At 38.4% G+C, this 21925-nt stretch overlaps 1 protein-coding gene across 3 annotated transcripts in view; it reads left to right on the forward strand.

The window, feature by feature from the left end:
• The window catches only part of LOC150100495 (FERM, ARHGEF and pleckstrin domain-containing protein 2-like), a 726486-nt gene that overhangs the window by 462347 nt on the left and 242214 nt on the right, over positions 1–21925 (forward strand). For all 3 annotated transcript variants that reach the window (XM_090403005.1, XM_090403006.1, XM_090403007.1), the window contains exon 17: positions 6409–6459. In XM_090403005.1, coding sequence (XP_090259131.1) covers positions 6409–6459 — 51 coding nt within the window. The remainder of the gene's footprint in view (positions 1–6408; positions 6460–21925) is intronic.

Below are 21925 nucleotides of genomic sequence, written 5' to 3' on the forward strand. Positions count from 1 at the left end.
ATGGCATGTAAAACTACAAGGGCTGGATGTTGATAGGGCATGGGAAGTATTCAAGTAGCATTTGCAGGAGGTTATGGCAGACTCATACCTAGAGTCCGAATAGTGAATCAAGTAGGGGTTAAATAGATGAATAACACCATTAAACTTGAGTTGCAAAAAAAGAAACAACTATGGAAGGAATTTAAGGAGAAAGTGACCTGCAGGCACATGAACGGTATAAAGTGCAGGCCAGAAGGGTAATGAGTGTGGTGAGAAAGGCAAAAACGGATTATGAAAGGAAATTAGCCAATGAAAGCTAAAGAGAATCCCAAACAGTTCTTTCAATATGCTGCTAGTTAAAGAAAAACTGTACATGGCAGAATGATTTTAAGGAACGGCGATTGTATGGAGGTCACTGAATCAGTCTATATAGTGGAATTACTGAATGAGCACTTTGCAAGAGTATATCATCCACGTGGTGATGTTGAAGGAATGAAGTAACCATTAGTTTATATGGGAATTGTGGTGCATGAAGTGGAGGTGAATAGTCTATTACAGAACCTTAGGAATACATCTGTGGGATTGGATGATATATCACCACAGGTCTTACTTGTAGCAGCTAAAGAATTGTCAGTGCCCTTGACCTTATTGTTTAATCTGAGTCTCGGGTCTGGTTTAGTCCCAAAGGGGTGGAAAGAGGGGAAAATAGTTCCACTACATAAAGGAGGATCCAAGGCTACTGTTGCAAATTACTGACCGATCAGCATATCAGGAGTCGTTGTCAAGGTCTTGGAGAAAGTAGTCAAGGGTAAAATACAGGAATGGATTGATGAAAATGAGATACTGTATGGGGGACAACATGGTTTTGTGAAGGGTCGATCATGCCTCAGTAACTTGCTCAGGTTTTATATCACAGTGAAAGACGGCTGTGACTAGTGGTATGCCGCAGGGTTCTTTTCTTGGACCACTGCTGTTTAATATGTTCATTAACGATATAGGGAAGGATCTGAGAGGAATGGTTCATTTGTTCACTGATGATGCTAAGTTGGGTAGGGCAATAGTGAATGCAGAAGTTGTCAAAATTTTGCAGGATGATTTGGATAGATTGGAGGTATGGGCTAAGGAGAATGGATGTCAATCTAATGTGGCAAAATGTAAGGTTATGCATTTTGGGGTGAAAAGATTAGCAGTAGTATACCACATTGGTGGAACTGTACTCCATGAGATTGATGATGCCAGGGATTTGGGAGTGTTGGTAGATAGGGAGATGACGTTTAGGGGGGACATCGCAAAAGTGTCTAAATCAGCTGATCAAATCACTTGGATGCTGAAGAATACTTTGACGAACAGAGATAAGCTAGTTATTGTTCCTCTGTATCGATCCTTGATAAGACACCTTGATTACTGTGCCCAGAGAGGGTCACCTAGGTTTCTTCTTGATGGGGAGGAGGTTGAGAGGATCCAGAGGTTAGTGACCAAGATGATAGCAGTTCTATGGAATGAACCTTATGAAAACAGGTTGAAGATTTGTGGGTTGCAGAAATTGGTTGATAGGCGAAAAAGGGGAGATATGATTGAGAAATTCAAATTGCTGAAGGGTTTCTATAGGATTAATTCAGAGGATATTTTTGAGAACAGGACTGGTGGTGGGAGGACTAGGGAACATCCATGGAAGCTGAGCAAGAGTGTAGTTAGTAAGGCTGTTAGAGCTGGGTTTTTTACTTTTAGAGTGGTGAATGAGTGGAATAAACTGCCAGAGTCTGTTGTGGGTGCTATGACAGTGAATAATTCCAAGGCAGAGTATGATAGATACTGTGTGAATGTTGAATAGTTGTGATGGACATGATATTTAGGGCCTCCCTTGATGAGTCTAAGTACTCCTTGGAGTTGCCCGTAGTAATAATAATAATAAGTGATGTGAAGTCGTTAGCTTCTATATACGAATTGTCCTAGTCCTGAAAATACTTCAGGTGCAAACTTTGTTTGCTTATCGAAGTGTAAGCAAACAAAGTTTCGGATAAAGGATTTTGTCTTGAATAAAGGATTTTGTTTTGAATAAAGGATTAAACAAAGTATATAATTTCTTGGTATCTTTAATTTACGTTGAGCTAAGTTTTAAAAGTACTATATATTTTTCATAAAAGGCTGATAAGAATGAAATCAGCAACAGTTTAATAATAGTAATAAAATTGTTATAGTAAAATTACAAAAACTTCTGTTCCTTTCACTCTCGATCTCAAAATAATTCTACAATATAATTTTACCACCCTTTTCAAGCCACTGGTGTCAGTCTTCAGTCAGCTGTTGTTTGGATCATGTGTATAATTCTATGTGAGCTTGTGTTAATGCATTTTGTTTTTTTATTACTATTTCATTTTAGTAATTTTCTAATTCCAGAATTTAGTTGTGTTTTATTTTTGTTTTGTTTATTTTAGGGCTTATTAGACGTGAACAGATATCTAATTTAAAAAAAAAACATATGTTAGATGATGACAATGAATCAAGTATGGTTAGCACTAGGTCTGGTAGTAACACATGCAGAGCACCATTAGGATTTATTCTAAAACCATTGTGTACTAGTGTTGGATCGTCCATCCCGTCATTTGATCTGCCATCTTGTTTTAATGTTGTTCTTAATAAGGTTAATTAATTGTATGTTGATCACTAATCCAAATATCGGGAAATTTCTATTATATTGTGCCACCCTATATTCAGACTAGTCTGTGTAAAATAGTGTAATCAAATATTAATTAACTTTAGCAGTTTAATGTTTATATATAGACCGAATTTTACATTAACATTTAAGGTTCCCGCTAGGTCCAATAATTTTATGAATGGTGCAGTGAAAAAAGAATCAGGCTAACAACAAATTGAAATTAATAAAACAAAACATTTAATGCAGGGTTATATATTATATACATAAACATACTATGGATACAAGATAATGTAGAATTAATTATGTTCAACAACTCACAACATTCACTCAACTCTTAGTATCAAACATTGAATCTTTGAAATCTAATTCCTCCCTAATAAACAATATAGTTCCAAAGTTCAATATCACTGAAATACACAGCAAATATTTTAACAGTTGTATTCTCTATCTATCCCTTAGTCAGAAATCACATAGTTCAGTCAAGAAGTAGTTACCACTTTAAGGAGGGGAGACTATTAATCTTCTAGCTTCAGCTAATTTCAGCATAAACACCACAGTTAATGTTAGAATTTAACAGGAGGAGTTAATTCTTATAACTTCACTTTAAAATGCTATAAAGTACAACTGTTCTTACCGGAATAAATTCTTGCACATGTTATTCACTGAGGCACACTCAAAACTAGTTAACTATCACACTAGAGCTACACATTTCAAAAGTAATCTTCTTTAAATTAACTTAATCTTTAATCTCAGCACATCACAAATGCAGACACACTTGCACTAGAAAATTCACTTATTCCTCATACACTACTTAGCAATAGAATCAGCTTTCCACTAATCTACCTTGAAAGCTCTGTAATTCCACATTAACTTCAGAATTCCATATCAATATTCTGAGTTGTCAATTTACATCTCGATCCTTCGTAATCTGATTACAGCACTTAATTCTTTGTACTACAGCTTCTTGCTTAACTCCATGCTGCTAATAAATTATTTCCTCATCTCTATTGTACTCTTCTAAGTGTCGTTCTTGTGCTGAGTACTCCAACTGTACTCAGTCCCTAGTTACACAGTTCTAGTGCTGACTCACTGCTGCTTCTAGTGCTCACTCCGACTCTTGTTTTCTCTCACTTTCCGTTTATATACCTTCACTCCTTTTTCCCGCCAAAACTTGTTTTCTCCGTCTAGCTCATATCAATTCCATCTCACGTCCATAACTCACTCACGCACTACCACGCTCGCACTTTCTATTTTTAACTCCGTCTCCATGACAACAATTAGAGCAGTACATAAGCATAAGCATTACATAACATTATACCTTTACATACAGAAACTAAATAAAAAGATATTTTTAAATTCAATTAATATATAATTAAATATGATGAACACAAATTCTTCTACTATTAATATAGGAATATAGAAAATAATCTGAACATTATTTTTATACAGTCTCTTCCATTATTAATACATATCTTAAATTTAATAATTAAATAAAAAAAACTCAAAGGTAATTATATGAATAATAGTTTATAACAAGAAATTTACATCAAATAATATCTACAAATGTTGTCTTTGATATGGTGGATTATGTTGGATTCTGAAGGGAGTATTAATAATTTCAATTTCTCTTCATTCAGAATCCAACACTAGTATAATGAATAATATTTGTACTTCAGATTCATTTCATTTGGAGAAGAGCAGCCTCATCCTATGTGTGTGTTGTTTGTAGTGAGAAACTGGTAAACCAGTGGTTCCAAGTAAGATGAAAAAATGCTTTCACATAAAGTACTGAAATTTAAATGAGAAACCACTGAGTATTTTTAAAGGCTTATAGCTGATCAAACATGCCATGTTAAAAGTTGACCAACACTGGAACTATTTCTGACAAAGCTCAAGAAGCAAGCTATATCTTTTCTGAAATCATGGCAAAAAAAGACAAAATTCACATACAATTGCTGAGTCAATAATGTTACAGCATGCTGTAAAATTGCGAATGTTATGTTTTGCGAAGAATATGAAAAAGAAATTTTTAACATTACTGTGTCAGGTAACACTATTAGTCAGCATATACAAGTCATATCTCAAGATATTGAGTCGCAAGTGACAGCTAACATTTGAAGAACAGTTTTTTTTTTTTGCTATCGTTCTCTTCACTTGTTTAGTATATATGTGGAGGACATCGTGCATGAAGCATTGGATGAGCTCAGGACAGGAATTAGGATAGGAGGTAGATTGATCAGTAATCTGAGGTATGCTGATGATACAGTACTCCTTTGTAATGACATGGAAGAACTAGGACTAATTCTTTATAAAGTTAACAAGATCAATAGTAACAGAGGACTTCAACTCAATCCTAGCAAGACAAAGATTATGGTTCTCAAAGGAAATACAAACAAGAGAAGCTCTTGAAAAACAAGTGTACCTTAATGGAGAAAGAATTGAGCAAGTCAGCAAGTTTGAGTACCTTGGATCCATTATTAATGTGAAGAATTGCTGTTCAGAAGATGTCAGAAAAACGTTAGGAATGGTGAAAACAACAGTCAGAGATCTGTCTAAAATTTGGAAGGATGGATCTATCTCCATGGGAACAAAGTTGAGGATTTTGGATGCAGTTGTTTTTCCAACAGCGACTTATGGATGTGAGACTTGGAACCTAAAGAAGTCAGATAAGAAACAGATATCTGCTTTTGAGATGTGGCATTGACAGAAGAAAGTTAAAACATTTTAGACACATAGAAAGGATGGAAGGGGGACTTCTCAGAACAGTAATAGAAGGTAAAGTTCCTGGAAAAAGAGGAAGGGGCCAACCATCAATGAGATGGATGGATGGTGCTTGTGGAGTGACTGATCTTCAGAGAGTCGAGGCCACCAGAAAAGCAAACAACAGGACTACATGGCAAAGCCTATTGTGGCACATTATCGAGCATTGGAGTGACCATGCGGCATCTGTAGATGCCTATTGAACATAGAGAGAGAGAGAGTTGGCTTAGTCAATTGACATCGATGGAATATCTCAACTTCTAGCATTCAGCAGGTTTGTTTGTAATTGAGACATCACTGAACAATTTTTATTTTGCAAATCTCTTCCAAAAACAACAAAAGGCCAATACATTCTTGATGTCTATAATTATTTCATTTCTCACAATTTGTCATGGAAATCATTCATCAGCATGGATGGTGTTTCCTCTAAGCCTGAAAGGATTTGTCAAGCTGGCCTAGATGGACATTCCACTGAAAATTGTAAGAGTTGTAGGTAGCAAGGTGTTAGGACCAGATTTTTTTGCTTGTAGTGTAGTTAGTCGGTGGAATGGGTTGTCAAGGTGATTTTGAATACTTCATTGGTGACTAAGTTCAAGGAGTGGTACGATAGGTATTGTCTGAATAACAGAGTGGATCTACCACTATGAGTTTTGGACACCATGGAGATATCTGATAAATAATAATTATAAAATACATCACTATTTGTTACTGAATTGCATTTAATTTTATAATAAAAAGATAAATCCTTTTATAATTAAGTGTTATACTCTCTTGCTGCATCATAAGAGACAAAGATCCAATGTATATTTTGTATATCCATGCTGCACTCAAGTATGAACTCATGCAGATTGACTCACCTAGTTCTGTCCCAAGACTATGCTAAAAATAATCCCATATTCATTTGGCTGATGGTATCATGCATTTGTTCAGTTCACAAAATATTGTAAACAAAATTTGATTTGTGAAAATATTTAACAATGACCTTTTTAAAAAAATGCTTACTTTTTTTACAGGACTCCTAAATCATTATGAAGAAAAGCATTCAGATTACAAGGATTCCCAAGGTAATATGCAACATAAGTGAGTGCTTCATTGTTTGCTGTTTATTTTTCCAAAACACACATGCACAAAAATTGACTTTTTACTTAAGACATCTGTGGTTCAGCAATGACGTGTATAGGATGTGTGCCATTAACACTAAGCTAGTTAAATTTCACAAAAAAAATTACCGTTAAGAAGTGAGGTGCATCATAAATATAATTTCCCAGAAAAACAACAGAATTCCTGATTTTACACATCATCATCAACAACAACCATGGGTCCAGTGCCCGTAGGTGTCTGATGCCATCTTGATATGATTCTTCCATTGCATTTTATTTTGTGCAAGATGACTCAGTTTGTGTATAGAGTTTCTGCACCATTTGACAATGTCATCGCTCCATTCTCTGTTTGGTCTTCCTTTTTTTGTTCTTTCCTTCAATCTTTCCTTTCATCGTTCATTCTATATATATGGCCAAAGAGACGTAGTTTCTTTTGATTATTTTCTGGATCAGGTTTTCTTTTGGTTGTATTCATCTGTAGATTTCCTCATTGTTCACTTTTGCGATCCAGCTTATTCTCAACATCTTTCTATAGCACTTCCTCTCAAATGCTAATATCCTCCTTTCAGATTCTCTCAGGAGTACCCAGGCCTCACATCCATAGAGCATGCTGCTGAAGATACAGGTGTCTACAATGCGCAGTTTAGTTTACATCTTTATAGCTCAACTCTTCCATATTTTGTCCATGGCTTTTAAAATAGTTGTTGTTCTGGCTGTTCTAATTTTTATCTCTTGTTTGGAGTCCAAGTCATGCGTCATTCAAGATATGTGGTGTTCCACATTTTCCAGTTGAAATCTGTCTATGATAACTCTGTTCAGTAACTCCTGTTGTCCAGATATTATTATTTTAGTTTTTTCAAAGTTGACATTTAGTCCATATCTTTTTCCTTCTGTGTACAGTGTTTGCAGTTTTCTTTTTCAGCCTTGCTGCATCTTCTTCAATCAGGACAATGTCATCTGCAAAGCAGAGGTAGTTTATTCTCATGCCATTTATTGAAATGCCTCCACCTTCTTCTTTAATCTTATCTAGTGTTCTTCCCAGATGTGTGATGAAGATGATTGGTGATATTGGGTCCCCTTGTCTTATGCCTTGACTAGTGGCGAATCAATCTCCAGTCGCACCTGCTATCCTGATTTTTACTTGTGCCTGGCTGTTTATATCTTTCAGCAGGCAGATCAATTTATTGTCCACACCATAGGATTCCAAGACAGTCCATGTTATATTTTGGTCAATATTATCAAATGCTTTTTGGAAGTCCACAAACAGCAGTATATCTTTTTGTTCTTTCTTCGAGCTTTCTCTGCTATTAGTCTTAGTGTGAGTGTTTGGTGCACTGTACTTCGATCTTTTCGAAATCCAGCTTGCTCATCAGGAAGATATGCCTCCATATGACCCTTCAGGCGTTCTGTTATTTTCATCAGCATTTTGCCAGGATGACTCATTAATGCAATAGTTCTGTAATTGGTGCATTCTAAAGCACTGCCTTTCTTATGAAGAACAACCAAGACTGATTTTTTCCACTCTTCGGGCATACCCTGATCTCCATATTTCATTACATAGCTTACATTTCTTTCACAACTGATTCCCCCCCATATTTTAGCATCTCGCCTATTATGTTATCATCTCCAGGACTCTTGTTGTTCTTGAGATGTTTTATAGCCTTATTCACCTCCTCTTCCAAGATGTCATTTTCAAATATCTCTGCTGGTGGAGAAATTGCTTTTAGTTCTTTGATTACCTCTGTTGCAGTATTATTTAGTTGATTTTTATATAGTTTGCTGTAATATCTTGTCCATCTGTGTATGATTTCAGTCTTGTCCATCAATACTCTAGCATCTTCATCTTTGACTGCTACTGATCTTGTTTGCCACTTCCTTTTGACATTTCTTATAAGTTTGTAGACCTCTCTAGGTTTGTTTTCTCCATAGTACTGTTCAATGTCTTTGCACCAGTCCTCCAACCATTTGTCTTTATCAGATCTTGCTGCTTTCCATACTTCATTGCATTTTTGACATTATAACTCATCTGCTGCCTCTGAATTATCGCTTTTAAGTTTCAGTTCTCTTGTAAAATTTTATAAGAGAAAAGCTCTTGTAAAATTTTAGGGTTTCCTGAGTTATCCATTTGTTGTTGATCTTTTCTTTTTCAGGAATTACTTCCTCTACTGCTTTTTTTAGCACTGTAGTCAGTCGTTCTGCTCTTGTATTTATATTTTGTTTTTCACTTGATGTCTTAAGCTTAGTTTCTAATATGTTCTGATATGCTGTTCTTAGCCTGTCTTCGTTTAGTTTTGAAATGTCTCCAGCTTTTTGGAACTTTCCTTTGTACTTCTCTTTCAGTTTTAGTCTTATATTTGCAATCACTAAGCTGTGATCCAAATCAATATCAGCTACTTGGAATGATCTGCACTGTTGAACTGAGGTTCTCTATTTCTGGTCTATTAATATCATGTCGATCATATTCCTATGTTTGCCATCGAAGGAGCACCATGTCCATTTACCATAACCTTTTTGTTGGAATTTGGTATTGCAAATCATCAGGTTATTATCAGGGCAAATTCCAGAAGCATCTCTCCACATTCAGTTCTTTCTCCATATCCAAATTTTTCCATAACCTTCTCCCATCCTGTGTTATTTTTGCCAATCTTTGCATTCCAGTCTCCTCCAGCGATGAGTATATCCTGTTTTGGCACCTTATCAATTTCTAGTTCTAGATCCCTGTAAAATCTCTCAATGTTTTCATCTGCACTCTCTTCAGTGGGCGCATATACTTGAATGGTCGTGATATTAAATGGTTGGGCACTGAATGTTGCAATCATTATTCTTTCACTAACTGGTTTGTATCCTATCATTGCCTGACAGACCTTGTTACTTAGCAGGAAACCTGTGCCTGCTTCATGCTTACTTTCATTTCCTGACCAGAACTCTTCCACCATTTGATTCTCCTGACAGTGCCCATCTCATTTCTGAAATACCCAATATATCACATCTGTATTTCTTCTTGAAGCAACTGCAATTTTACAGTTTCCCAGAGTGTACGGACATTCCATGTACCAATTGATATTCCATCCTTTACAGGCCCCGTGTTTGATTTTTTTTATCTTTGTTGTCAGTAACTGATTTTTCCATCCAACCCTGATTACTCGATTAGGGATGCAGGCCTTGTTTGACCGGGTGATGTCCGAGCCGGCATGAGTCTTTCTCTTGTTCTTTGGCATCAGATTTCAATTGTATTTTCTTTTTACTGTCAGCATATCGACACTTATCTGACAAACCCTTAGTCTTCCTTGAAGAGCTTGGGAGAGATGGAAGAAGGAGCATATAGATTTAGGCTAGGGCAGCCTAAGCTCGCTTTGATGCAGTACCGTCATTGGACTTCTGTGGCATTCTATAGAGTTACTGGAGTTGTCCACTAACTCACCACGTCCTGTTAGTATTGCCGCTTCTTGTCCGGGACTGCTTATTGGCTATTCGCAGCTAGCCACCATATCTGGTGGCCATTCCCCAATCCGCAACCTGGGGACCCGTCTCGTGGCATGTAGTTCTGCCTCTGGGGGAAAGACCCCAGACCGGACATACTGCTAGAATTAAATTATTATTATTACACTTTACTCCATACTTTTTTTAGTACTCCATGAAGTGGAAAGAGTCAGTTCAGGAATGCCACACTAATCATTATAACTGACTCTGGTAAACTATTCTACTCATTCACCACTCCCCAAACAATAAAAATCTAGTCCTCATGCACTTGCTAATCACAGTGTTACACAAGCTTCCAGTAGTGATGAAGTTGCCCTCTTGCTCTCTCTCTCTCTCTCCCTCCCTCCTTTTATCATGTACAGACAGATCCCAACATATATAGGAATATTTATGTGTTACATTAGGAAGGGCTAGCCTGGTTGGCCAAGTGGTTAGCATATTCACTCTCCAGCCAAAAGGCTGCAGGTTTTTAACCCGTCTATGGCATGGATGTTTGTGATTGTCTTTCGCCTTCATACATTCATTCATACAAATATGTATACACTTTACAAAGATGGACAGAGCCTTCATGGCTAAGTCGGTATAGACGAAGCCCTTTGGTCAGAAAAACCTGAGCTCAATTCCCATCCATGACATGAGGAACCTGTATCTGGTCTCTTTCGACTAAAGGTGAGTTAGCCGGTCTCATACGGAGGTAGAGGGTTTTTTTCACTCAGAAACTCTGGTTTTTCGTCCCACAGAACAGGCAAACTGACCCGTGAACATACATGATCCACAATCATAAAATACATACTTCACTAGGAGGGCTCAATCAATCAATCCTAAGGGGACTGGGGGTAAACCCCATATGAATAAATAAAAAACACCATGATGAACTGGTTAACCATGGGAGAAGTAGACCCAATTCCCCACAGTGGGAGAAGCCTGCACCCTGTGGTGAATGAAAATACAGGCTGATCATTATCACATCAGGAAAGAGAATGAAAGAGTGAATGAGATTAGTAAGAAAGTGCCAGAAACCTCCACCTTACTGTGAGTAAGGTGAAGATATTGTGTCGGAATTCGATGATGAGGTCTACTTAATGAGAAGTGCCAAAAGCATGTTTCTCAGGTGTGAAGTTGTTAGTTTGAAGAGGGGGAAAAAGTGAAAGAATTGATTGTTTTGGCTGGTATGAACGATCTGAAAGGTTGAAAAATATGCAATGAGAGAAGATATAGAAGAGAAAATGGAGTGAGAAAGTAAGGATTGTGAATCTTCTGCCATGGTATGACAGGAGTGAATTGAGAAGAAGGGTCACGATTGTGAATGAGACGATGGCAGGAGGAATAATATGCATAATAAATTTAGTTTAATCCTGTATCCAAGTGTGAGCAAACAAAGTTTGCGCCTGAAGTATCTTCAGGACTGGGGTAAGGTGATACAGCACCAGGGCAACTCGTTGCAAAGGTGGAGCAAGCTACCAACACTCCTGTCTCAGTATCTCCTATAATGCAAAACACATCTCCTTGCAGATATGTCTAATGTTATGCATTAAGGGAAGGGCCACTACCCAGACTAGTTTCGACCTTTATTGAGGTCTCTTCAGTGGGAGCCAGGCCCAAGTTGAGATACCAGGCAGAAGCATTTGCAGGTCATCTCTACCTATCGGAGTTGCCAAATGGTGTGCCACCCTTTTTTAATAAATTACTCTGGATTTAGAGAAAGATGTTGAAAGTTTATTTTTCACTTGGTTAGAGTATAATAAATTTAGTTTAATCCTTTATCCAAGTGTGAGCAAACAAAGTTTGCGCCTGAAGTATCTTCAGGACTGGGGTAAGGTGATACAGCACCAGGGCAACTCGTTGCAAAGGTGGAGCAAGATACCAACACTCCTGTCTCAGTATCTCCTATATAATGCAAAACACATCTCCTTGCGGATATGTCTAATGTTATGCATTAAGGGAAGGGCCACTACCCAGACTAGTTTCGACCTTTATTGAGGTCTCTTCAGTGGGAGCCAGGCCCAAGTTGAGATACCAGGCAGAAGCATTTGCAGGTCATCTCTACCTATCGGAGTTGCCAAATGGTGTGCCACCCTTTTTTAATAAATTACTCTGGATTTAGAGAAAGATGTTGAAAGTTTATTTTTCACTTGGTTAGAGTATAATAAATTTAGTTTAATCCTTTATCCAAGTGTGAGCAAACAAAGTTTGCGCCTGAAGTATCTTCAGGACTGGGGTAAGGTGATACAGCACCAGGGCAACTCGTTGCAAAGGTGGAGCAAGCTACCAACACTCCTGTCTCAGTATCTCCTATAATGCAAAACACATCTCCTTGCGGATATGTCTAATGTTATGCATTAAGGGAAGGGCCACTACCCAGACTAGTTTCGACCTTTATTGAGGTAGAATGGGAGTTCATGCCTTTCATCACTGGCCTCTTTAGATTTAAAAAAAAAAGTTGTGCTGAGAGTCAGCTTGATAGTGAGAGAGGAGGAGAAAAGATAGAGTGGATAGTAGTAGATAGTTAAGAGGCCCCAGTCGATCTACTTGGCCTGACTTAAATGTCAGCACCAAACAGATCTCCGACATTATCTCCCTCCATCCGTTCTTTTCAGCTTTCCCCGGTCAGTCACCTCTTCAGGTGTCTGCCCGAGGAAAGTGGGGAAAAAACAAATGAAAGTGGGGGAAAAACAAATGTTTTTCCCCCACTTTCCTCGGGCGGTCATCTGAAGAGGTGACCGACCGAGGAAAGCTGAAAAGAACGGATGGAGGGAGATAATGTCGGAGATCTGCTTGGTGCTGACATTTAAGTCAGGCCAAGTAGATCGACTGAGGCCTCCTTTAACTATCTACTACTATCCACTCTACCTTTCTCCTCCTCTCTCACTATCAAGCTGACTCTCAGCACAACTTTTTTAAATCTAAAGAGGCCAGTGATGAAAGGCATGAACTCCCATTCGACCTCAATAAAGGTCGAAACTAGTCTGGGTAGTGGCCCTTCCCTTAATGCATAACATTAGACATATCTGCAAGGAGATGTGTTTTGCATTATAGGAGATACTGAGACAGGAGTGTTGGTAACTTGCTCCACCTTTGCAACGAGTTGCCCTGGTGCTGTATCACCTTACCCCAGTCCTGAAGATACTTCAGGCGCAAACTTTGTTTGCTCACACTTGGATAAAGGATTAAACTAAATTTATTATACTCTAACCAAGTGAAAAATAAACTTTCAACATCTTTCTCTAAATTCAGAGTAATTTATTAAAAAAGGGTGGCACACCATTTGGCAACTCCGATAGGTAGAGATGACCTGCAAATGCTTCTGCCTGGTATCTCAACTTGGGCCTGGCTCCCACTGAAGAGACCTCAATAAAGGTCGAAACTAGTCTGGGTAGTGGCCCTTCCCTTAATGCATAACATTAGACATATCTGCAAGGAGATGTGTTTTGCATTATAGGAGATACTGAGACAGGAGTGTTGGTAGCTTGCTCCACCTTTGCAATGAGTTGCCCTGGTGCTGTATCACCTTACCCCAGTCCTGAAGATACTTCAGGCGCAAACTTTGTTTGCTCACACTTGGATAAAGGATTAAAGTAAATTTATTATACTCTAACCAAGTGAAAAATAAACTTTCGAATAATATGCAGTCTGTAGATGTGTGGAATGAATTTCAAAAAAAATGACTTGTGTATACCTGATGGACTGCATTTAAATGGTTTTGAAGCTAGATGTATGGAAAGAGTGTTTGGAAGTACAAACTCAGAGAAACGAGACATATGAGGGTATGCAGTCAAGTGTGGGTTCAGCGACCCCCGAGACAAATGAGTGTATGTGTACAGAACTGATTATATAATGGTGAAATTTCAATTTCACAGGTTTCAAATCCGACTGGGTTGGTAATTATATTACAGCTAGAAGTATTATCAGAAATAAAGGAAAGAAGTTTTTGGCAATGGTCGGCTCAATTGGCCAAAAATTATAGGCATTAGTGAGACTTGGTTGACAGAAAATGATACAGTTACAGGAATAATATGTCAGGGATATTGTGTTTCCTGAGGATAGAGGAAATAGGAACAGGGGATGGGAAATTGCTGATGATACATGAAGAACTTTAACTGGTAATTAGTTTATGGAATTAACAATGCAAATGAAGTATATTAATTAAAGGTAACTTTAATGAATCACTTCTATATTTCGGCAACGTTACATTGCCATCTTCAGGAACATAAAGATATGGTATGTGCACGCAGGCACTAACACAAAGCAAATGAGGAAGAAAGCAAGAAACTAATATTGTTCCTAAAGTCCTAATGGTGCTCTCTTGCAGGCTAATTTGGTAGTCTTGGCTGTTGGGCTGAAGTTCTCATAATGTAAGTCTCCCAAATTTGGGGCAGTTTCATGCACCCAAATTTGTTGAGGTTAGGAACGTTTTTTACAGCTGCTGAAGATTCTTTGAATAATCTTTCATATTTAAACTTGCTGCGATGAATTATTTTTGTTTTCTTCCAACGAATTTTATGGTGGGTATCTAAGGCATGGTCTGCCAGCCCAGAGCGGCTGTACTGGCTGTACTAATAGAGCGTGGGATTCGCAACCTGCTAACCATATCACCAACAACGTAAGACTGGATGTAGTCGGTGTTCTGACTAAAGCCAAACCTCCAAAAACCAACTTATTCAAAAACGAATATGCAGCCCTACAAGAATTGAAAAACAACAAAAAAAATAGTAATCACCAAAGCTGATAAGGGAAGCGCCACTGTGGTGCTCAATCAAAAAGACTACAAAGGTAAGCTAAATGCTTTAGTACTAGACCGTACTACTTACCTCCCCATTGAATACAATCCGACCAGCTCTCAGATTAGAACTCTCCACAGACTCCTTAAGAAAGTCACTTCTTGGCCTGTGGAAGTCACCAACAAACTTAAACCTTATAACTCTAGACCCCCCCCCCGATTATATGGACTCCCAAAAATACATAAACAAAATGTGCCATTGCGTCCCATAGTGGATGGCATTGATTCCCCCACATATAAATTAGCCAAACATTTAGCCAAAACGCTCACACACTACACTGGCAACACACCATCACACATAAAAAACTCAGCCCACTTTAAAGCCAGTATTGAAAACCTCACACTCCAACACACTGACATAATGGTCAGTTTTGACGTCTCCTCCCTATTCACTAATGTCCCACTCAAAGAAACCTTTGAGCTCATCCAAGCAAAGTTTCCTCCCGATATCTCAGCCCTATTTCAGTTCACAATGAACTCAGGCTATTTCGTTTGGCAAGGAAAGTTCTACAAACAGATAGAGGGGACAGCCATGGGTTCACCACTTTCCCCACCCTTGGCCAATTTCTTTATGGAGACATTTGAAGAGAAAGCCTTAAACTCTGCCCCACAAAAACCCACTATTTGGCTTTGTTATGTGGATGATGTGTTTGCTATTTGGCCACATGGCTCAGACACACTCCACTCCTTCCTAACACACTTAAACAACCAACACCCCAGAGTCCAGTTCACCTTAGAAAAAGAGGAAAACAACACCCTCCCCTTCCTAGACACTTTAATCACCCACCAGCTTAATGGATCTTTGATTTTCTCTGTTTACAGAAAACCCACCCATACTGGCCGATACATTCACCAGCAATCTCACCCCCCCCCCCTCACAACAATATGGGGTTATAAAAACACTATATAACAGGGCAAAATTAATCTGCTCAGATGACAAGGCCCTGGCTACTGAACTAAACCACATCCTCAACACTTTCTTATCCAATGGCTATAACCCCAAAAAAATCCAAAAAATACTAAAACCAGTAAACCACAACCCCCTCCTCCCCTCCACAATAAAGATTACACCAAGTCTATCACCATCCCCTACATCCAGGGCACCTCTGAGAAAATAACCAATATCCTCAAAAAATATGACCTTACTTCCTGTTACAGACCATATAAAAAGTTGGCATCCCTTATCTGCTCTACCAAAGACCTACCTGGTGTATACCAGGTCCCTTGCAGCTGCAAATTGTCCTACTTTGGCCAAACAGGCAGAACAACTAATATCAGGATTTCAGAACACAAAGACTACATCCAGTTTCACCAGTACAGCCGCTCTGGGCTGGCAGACCATGCCTTAGATACCCACCATAAAATTCGTTGGAAGAAAACAAAAATAATTCATTGCAGCAAGTTTAAATACGAAAGATTATTCAAAGAATCTTCAGCAGCTCTAAAAAACGTTCCTAACCTCAACAAATTTGGGTGCATGAAGCTACCCCAAATTTGGGAGACTTACATTATGAGAACTTCAGCCCAACAGCCAAGACTACCAAATTAGTCCGCAAAAGGGCACCATTAGGACTTTAGGAACAATATTAGTTTCTTGCTTTCTTCCTCATTTGCTTTGTGTTAGTGCCTGCATGCATCATACCATATCTTTATGTTCCTGAAGATGGCAATGTGACGTTGCCGAAATATAGAAGTGATTCATTAAAGTTACCTTTAATTAATATACTTCATTTGCGTTGTTAATTCCGTAAACTAATTACCAGTTATGTCTAACCAATGTATAAGCCTTGCTACTAGAATCATGAAGAACTTTGTTCAACAAAATTAGAAGTAAAGAGGATTTTACTTCTAGAGGAGATGGTTTATTTGACAGTATTTAATGTGTGATAGAGGCCAGTAGGACAAATTATATTGTTGGTCGCTATTATAGATTGTTGCATGATTATCACTCATTGTGCTAATCATGCACAGGCAGATTAACACAATGAGTGCAGTCTGGGCAGTTATTATAGGGTGATATTAACTATGAAGACATAGATAGATTGGAGGGAGGAAAGGAGCATGGCAGGGTGTAAGTGGAATTATTCCTTTTGCTAAGGAATAATTACTTGAAACAGCATATCATGGAGGGAACCAGGTATTCAAAAGTACTAGATCTGGTAATAGCATCAGAAGATATACCCTATAACCAAGGTTGACACTTTACCTCTAACTGGGGAGAGTGACCATGCAATCTTGTTCCAGGAGGTTGCTAAACTTGTGGAATTCTCTGTGAAGAAAGAGTTTCTATTGAATTATAAAAGCTTGTAATTATGACAGACATAGGAAGCATCTTGGGAAATTGCAGTGGGTTGAGAAACTGTGAAGAAAGAAAGAATGGTAGTAGTGCATGGGAAGTGATCATGGATTGTTTGAGAGAAACAATATTAGCCTGCATACTCAAGTCAGGAAGTACCACAGGAGGTACTGGATGGCCTTAATGGATGAGTAGGGATATAAAGAAAGAGTGGCAAACTCTTTCTTTATATTTGCATACTCCCTCTATAAGAAAGCATTGTAGAGGGAGTATGCAAATCACCTTTTTCTTTATATTTGATTATTAGCATTGCTGGTTCGAGTGGTGAGCGTATCCGTTCTCCCACCATGGCCATGGATGTTTGTGATTGTCTGTGAAAATACTAATGGTGATGGGCAGTAGATGATGATGGTAGTTGTAGTTGGTGGATTGAATGGTGGAGTCAGAGAGTTATAGAATAGGTGCCCTCCCTGAATGAGTCTTTGGACTCCTTGGGGGTATCACGTAATAATAATAATTACAGCAATATGATTATGAGAGAAAATTAGTTAAGCAGGTCAAAGTAAATCCAAAAATGTTTTTCGTTATGTAACAAGTAAGAGGAAGAACGACTATGGAAGGATGACTTTAATCAGTGGTGATGGCAGAAAAGTGACAAAAGGAAAGGGAAATAGTTGACTTGCTGAGCGATCACGTTGCAACGATATGTTATTCAGGCTGAGATTTTATTGTTGCTGATGTGACAGTCTGATCTCAGAATTCAGGTAGATGAAAAATAATTCTCATCATGTTGAAAAATATCAATTTAAATAACAGCATTGGAACTAATGGCATGTTGACCCATGTGTTATGTGAATGTGCAAGAGAATTGGCAGTGCCACTTATGAAATTGTTCGGTCTAAGTCTCACATTACATAAAGGTTGCTTCGAGCTAGAAGCAGAAAATTATGAACCAATTTCTTAGAGTGTAGGTAATGTATTACAGAACTTAGTTAAAGCTAAAATTCAGCAATGGGTGGATGGGGAATACAATACTCTATGGTAGGCATCATGACTTCGTAAAAGGTAGGTTATGCCTTAGTAATTCACTAATGTTTATAATAGAGTGACAGCAGAATAAGATAAGCAAAATGGGTACACCGTGATATTGCTGCACTTTGCAAAGGCATTTGACAGAATACCACATGGAAAACTATTACAAAAGTTGGAGCAAATGGAAATTGATATGAAGCTGGCAGTATGGTAGGAGAGAGAGAGTTGAAAGACAGACACCAGAGAGTAGTGTATGGTGGAGTAGAATTTAGAAAAATAAGGGTTGACTAGTGGAGTACCTCAGGGTTCTCCGATCTGTACCTCAGTACATAAAAACCAGTGTACATATAGTAGGAAGCAATATTTCATCATAGCAGTTGAATACAGGTGTTATGGCAACACAACATGGAATTAGTGACTTTAAGAGAGATGTCATCGTGGGCTGTCACATTGGTGACATGTCATACGTACCATTTCCACTCAACCGGAGCATCCAAAATCAACAGTTGATGTGATCAACATATGGAGATATTCTGTCATCACTAGTAAAGGAAAACACCCAGTGTGGCCACTGAAAATGATTGACAGGGACAAGAGGGTATTAAAACGGGTGGCACACTAAAAACTGTCTACAGTTGGCACAGACTATCCATGATGAGTTCCAGAGCATCAGTAACACATTGGTGAACACTAATACTGTACAAAAAGAACTCCATTTATTGGGTTTCCATGGAAGAGCAGTGCCACAAAAGCCAAACATCACAACAACAAACAAGGCAGCTCGTCTGACCTGGTGCAAAGAGCATTTGAACTGGACAAATGACCAGTGGAAAACAGTACTCTGGAGCAATGAATCAAAGTTCACCTGTTTCCAGTCTGATGGCAGGGTGTGGAGGCAGCTTGGCGAACACTTTTTACCATAGTGTGTTGTACCCACAGTCAAGTGTGGTGGTGGAGGAGTAATTGTGCGGGGTGCATTTAGCTAGTTTGGAGTGGAGCCACTGGTCGTTGTGCATAGTTCCATGAAGGCAGCTCAGTACCTTCATATTCTGGATAATCAGGTGCTGTCTACACTGTGGAGTTTTTTTTTTTTTTTTTATGGAACGGATCCATGTTACTGTTAAGACAACAATGCCCTATGCCATAAAGCTCCAGCTGTTATGGAATGGTATGAAGAGATGGGTGTTAAAGGACTGCCATGGCCTGTGCAGAGTTCTGACCTTAACCCCATTTGTTGCTGAACTCAGTGCTGCTTTGATGGAGAAATGGAGACAAATTCCACCTGATGTCTGCTGCACATTGGTGGAAAGCCTCTCTCACTGGGTGCAGGAGGTGATCAAAGTCAAAGATGGACATTTCCAATATTAGAGTTCACCTGCTAGTATCAACTGTAAATTGCTAAAGTGTTCAGACAATTATTGGTAGATAGTGTACTGTTAAAAGAATCAGTTATGATAAATGTGACAACAAAACTGAAGATAAACGATATACTCAATGTCTGTATCAATTGCTTGGAAAGGTTTAAATGAAAGAAGCAGTGATAGAATGGTGATAGCAAATTTTCAAGATAAACTCAGTCAGGAAAAAATATCAATACTTCAGTTAGAAAGAGCCATGAAAAATCTGAAATCGGGAAAGGCAGCTAGAACAGATAATATGTGACCAGAAATGCTCCAGTATGAGGTCTAAAACTTTTAAAGATACCGTATTGCGTAATTTAGAAGGCATGGTTAAAAGTCAAATTTGGAATGATTGAAGTAAAGCCCCTTGTGCCTTCTAACAAAAAGGCAAATAAAACTAATTATGAGGAATTTTCCAACTGAGTATTCCATGTAAAATTTGTACAAGCATATCTGAAAGGCTAAAAAAAAAATGGATGGGAAACTTGAAGAAGAACAACCTGAGTTCAAGCCAAACAGGGGATGTCACAATCAAATCTTCACTTCATGACAGTTAAGAAATCATGGGAATATAACAAGAATCTGTATTTAAGTTTTATAGATCTGGAAAATGTTTATGACAAGGTTTCGAAAGAAATGTTATTCAAAACCTTATAATAATATGTAAATGGAACATTATATTAGGCAATACATAGATTATATTTAATTAAGTCAACAGTTTGAATTGAAGAAGGAAGATGGTTTGATGTAAAATCAGGTATAAGAGAAAGGTGTAGAGTCTCTCCACTATTATGCATCATTTATATATATATATATATATATATTGCATTCTGCAGGGAGGTGACATTAAACTGAATAACAAAATTGGAGTCACAAGAAACGTCATGGGAGGCCAATACTAGTAAATGCAAAGTCTGTCATACCACTCTTTAAAACTTATTTGCCATTTGCACTTTCACCACTCTCTCTGAGAATATATTTTATGCTCCTACCACTCTCTCCATACAAAAAACTTACTTCTTACCCTTTCTTTTATTTTTTCTTTTAAGATTACACGGTGATCAGCACTCATATTTGTAGATTTAGGGACACAAAAACACACGTGTTGAACAGACTATTTTATTAATTACTAATAAAATAAAACTTGACGTTTCGACCTCTATATCGAGGTCATCATCAGACGAATACAACTGTATAAGGAACCAAGCTACATGCAACATTACTTCTTACCCATTTACCTAGTCTGGCCATAAATACTGTTACAACTTGAATGGTGCATAAACTTTTAATCTATCAATAAAACATTTACAACTTTCAGCACATACACGCCACATGTATAACATGCATGTAGCAGTACTCAGTGTTCAAAATGTCCCCCCTTTTCCTTCATGCACACCCAAAGTCTGTGAGGTCACATATTGATGATGGCACACAACATGCATCCATTGTATATCATTTCTTGCAGGCTTCTCTCTCAAGCTCCAACCATAATTTGAAGTCCAACAGATTCAGATTGGGACTTCCAGATTGCTTTATAGATGGTGATGCTTGGTTGGGCACATTTACCTTCAACCACTGTTGTGTGATCCTCGCCTTGTGTGCAGGTGCTGAGTCCTGTTGGAAGGTCCATTGCCTCTCCACTAAACAAGGTGTTATTCTGGGGCAGCACAACAGGTTCCAGCATAGTGTCTTGATACATTTTGGTGGAGGCTTTGACCCATTTCTTACAGAAATGCAACTTGGGTACACCGTGATACATCACTCCCCATCAAACCATCACTGATGAAGGCTGATGGCCTCTCTGAATCCTGGGTGCTATGGCACATGCTGTGTGGCCATCCAAGAGGATGCTGAAAAGGCATATATCCAATCATTTTGGCATTAAATGACTCTTCACTGGTGAAACTCTTCTCATTGAAGAGGATATCTCTGTGTCTGTTGTTTGTGTACTGCTGGAGAAGTATCTTTAATTTTATCACCTTCTGCCACATAAGTTGTGATGTTAGGAAGCATCCGGTCAAATGATGATATTCTCTCACCCCTAAGTCATCACTTAGTACACGTGACTCATTCTCTGTGAATTGTTCATCTCTCGCAACATCACTTTCTGCGTTCTCACAGGATTACTGCAGAGATGTGCCTTCACAGCCCTCACATGCTGCTGCTGCATTCTCACGCAGCTTAGACTTGCATTCAACCTGTTATTTAGTGGTCAGATACGTTTTCTATATTGTTATAACAATTAATAGTCCAATACACAAACATCCTTCTGATCCCAGGTGTGTTTAGCTTATTTAAAGTAACAGGTGGCTGCATTCTAACCTTGTGAAGTGCTATTACAGCTACACAGTTCTCATAATCTTCCCACTGCATGTTAAACTGTACAGAACAACTCTCTCTACTGAGAAACACGCAAATGTTGGCTGTGCACAGTGCCACTAATGT

Source organism: Typopeltis vanoorti, chromosome 13 (assembly GCF_054136105.1).
Source record: "Typopeltis vanoorti isolate ZY-2024b chromosome 13, IOZ_Tvanoo_1.0, whole genome shotgun sequence".
Taxonomy (NCBI): Eukaryota; Metazoa; Arthropoda; class Arachnida; order Uropygi; family Thelyphonidae; genus Typopeltis; species Typopeltis vanoorti.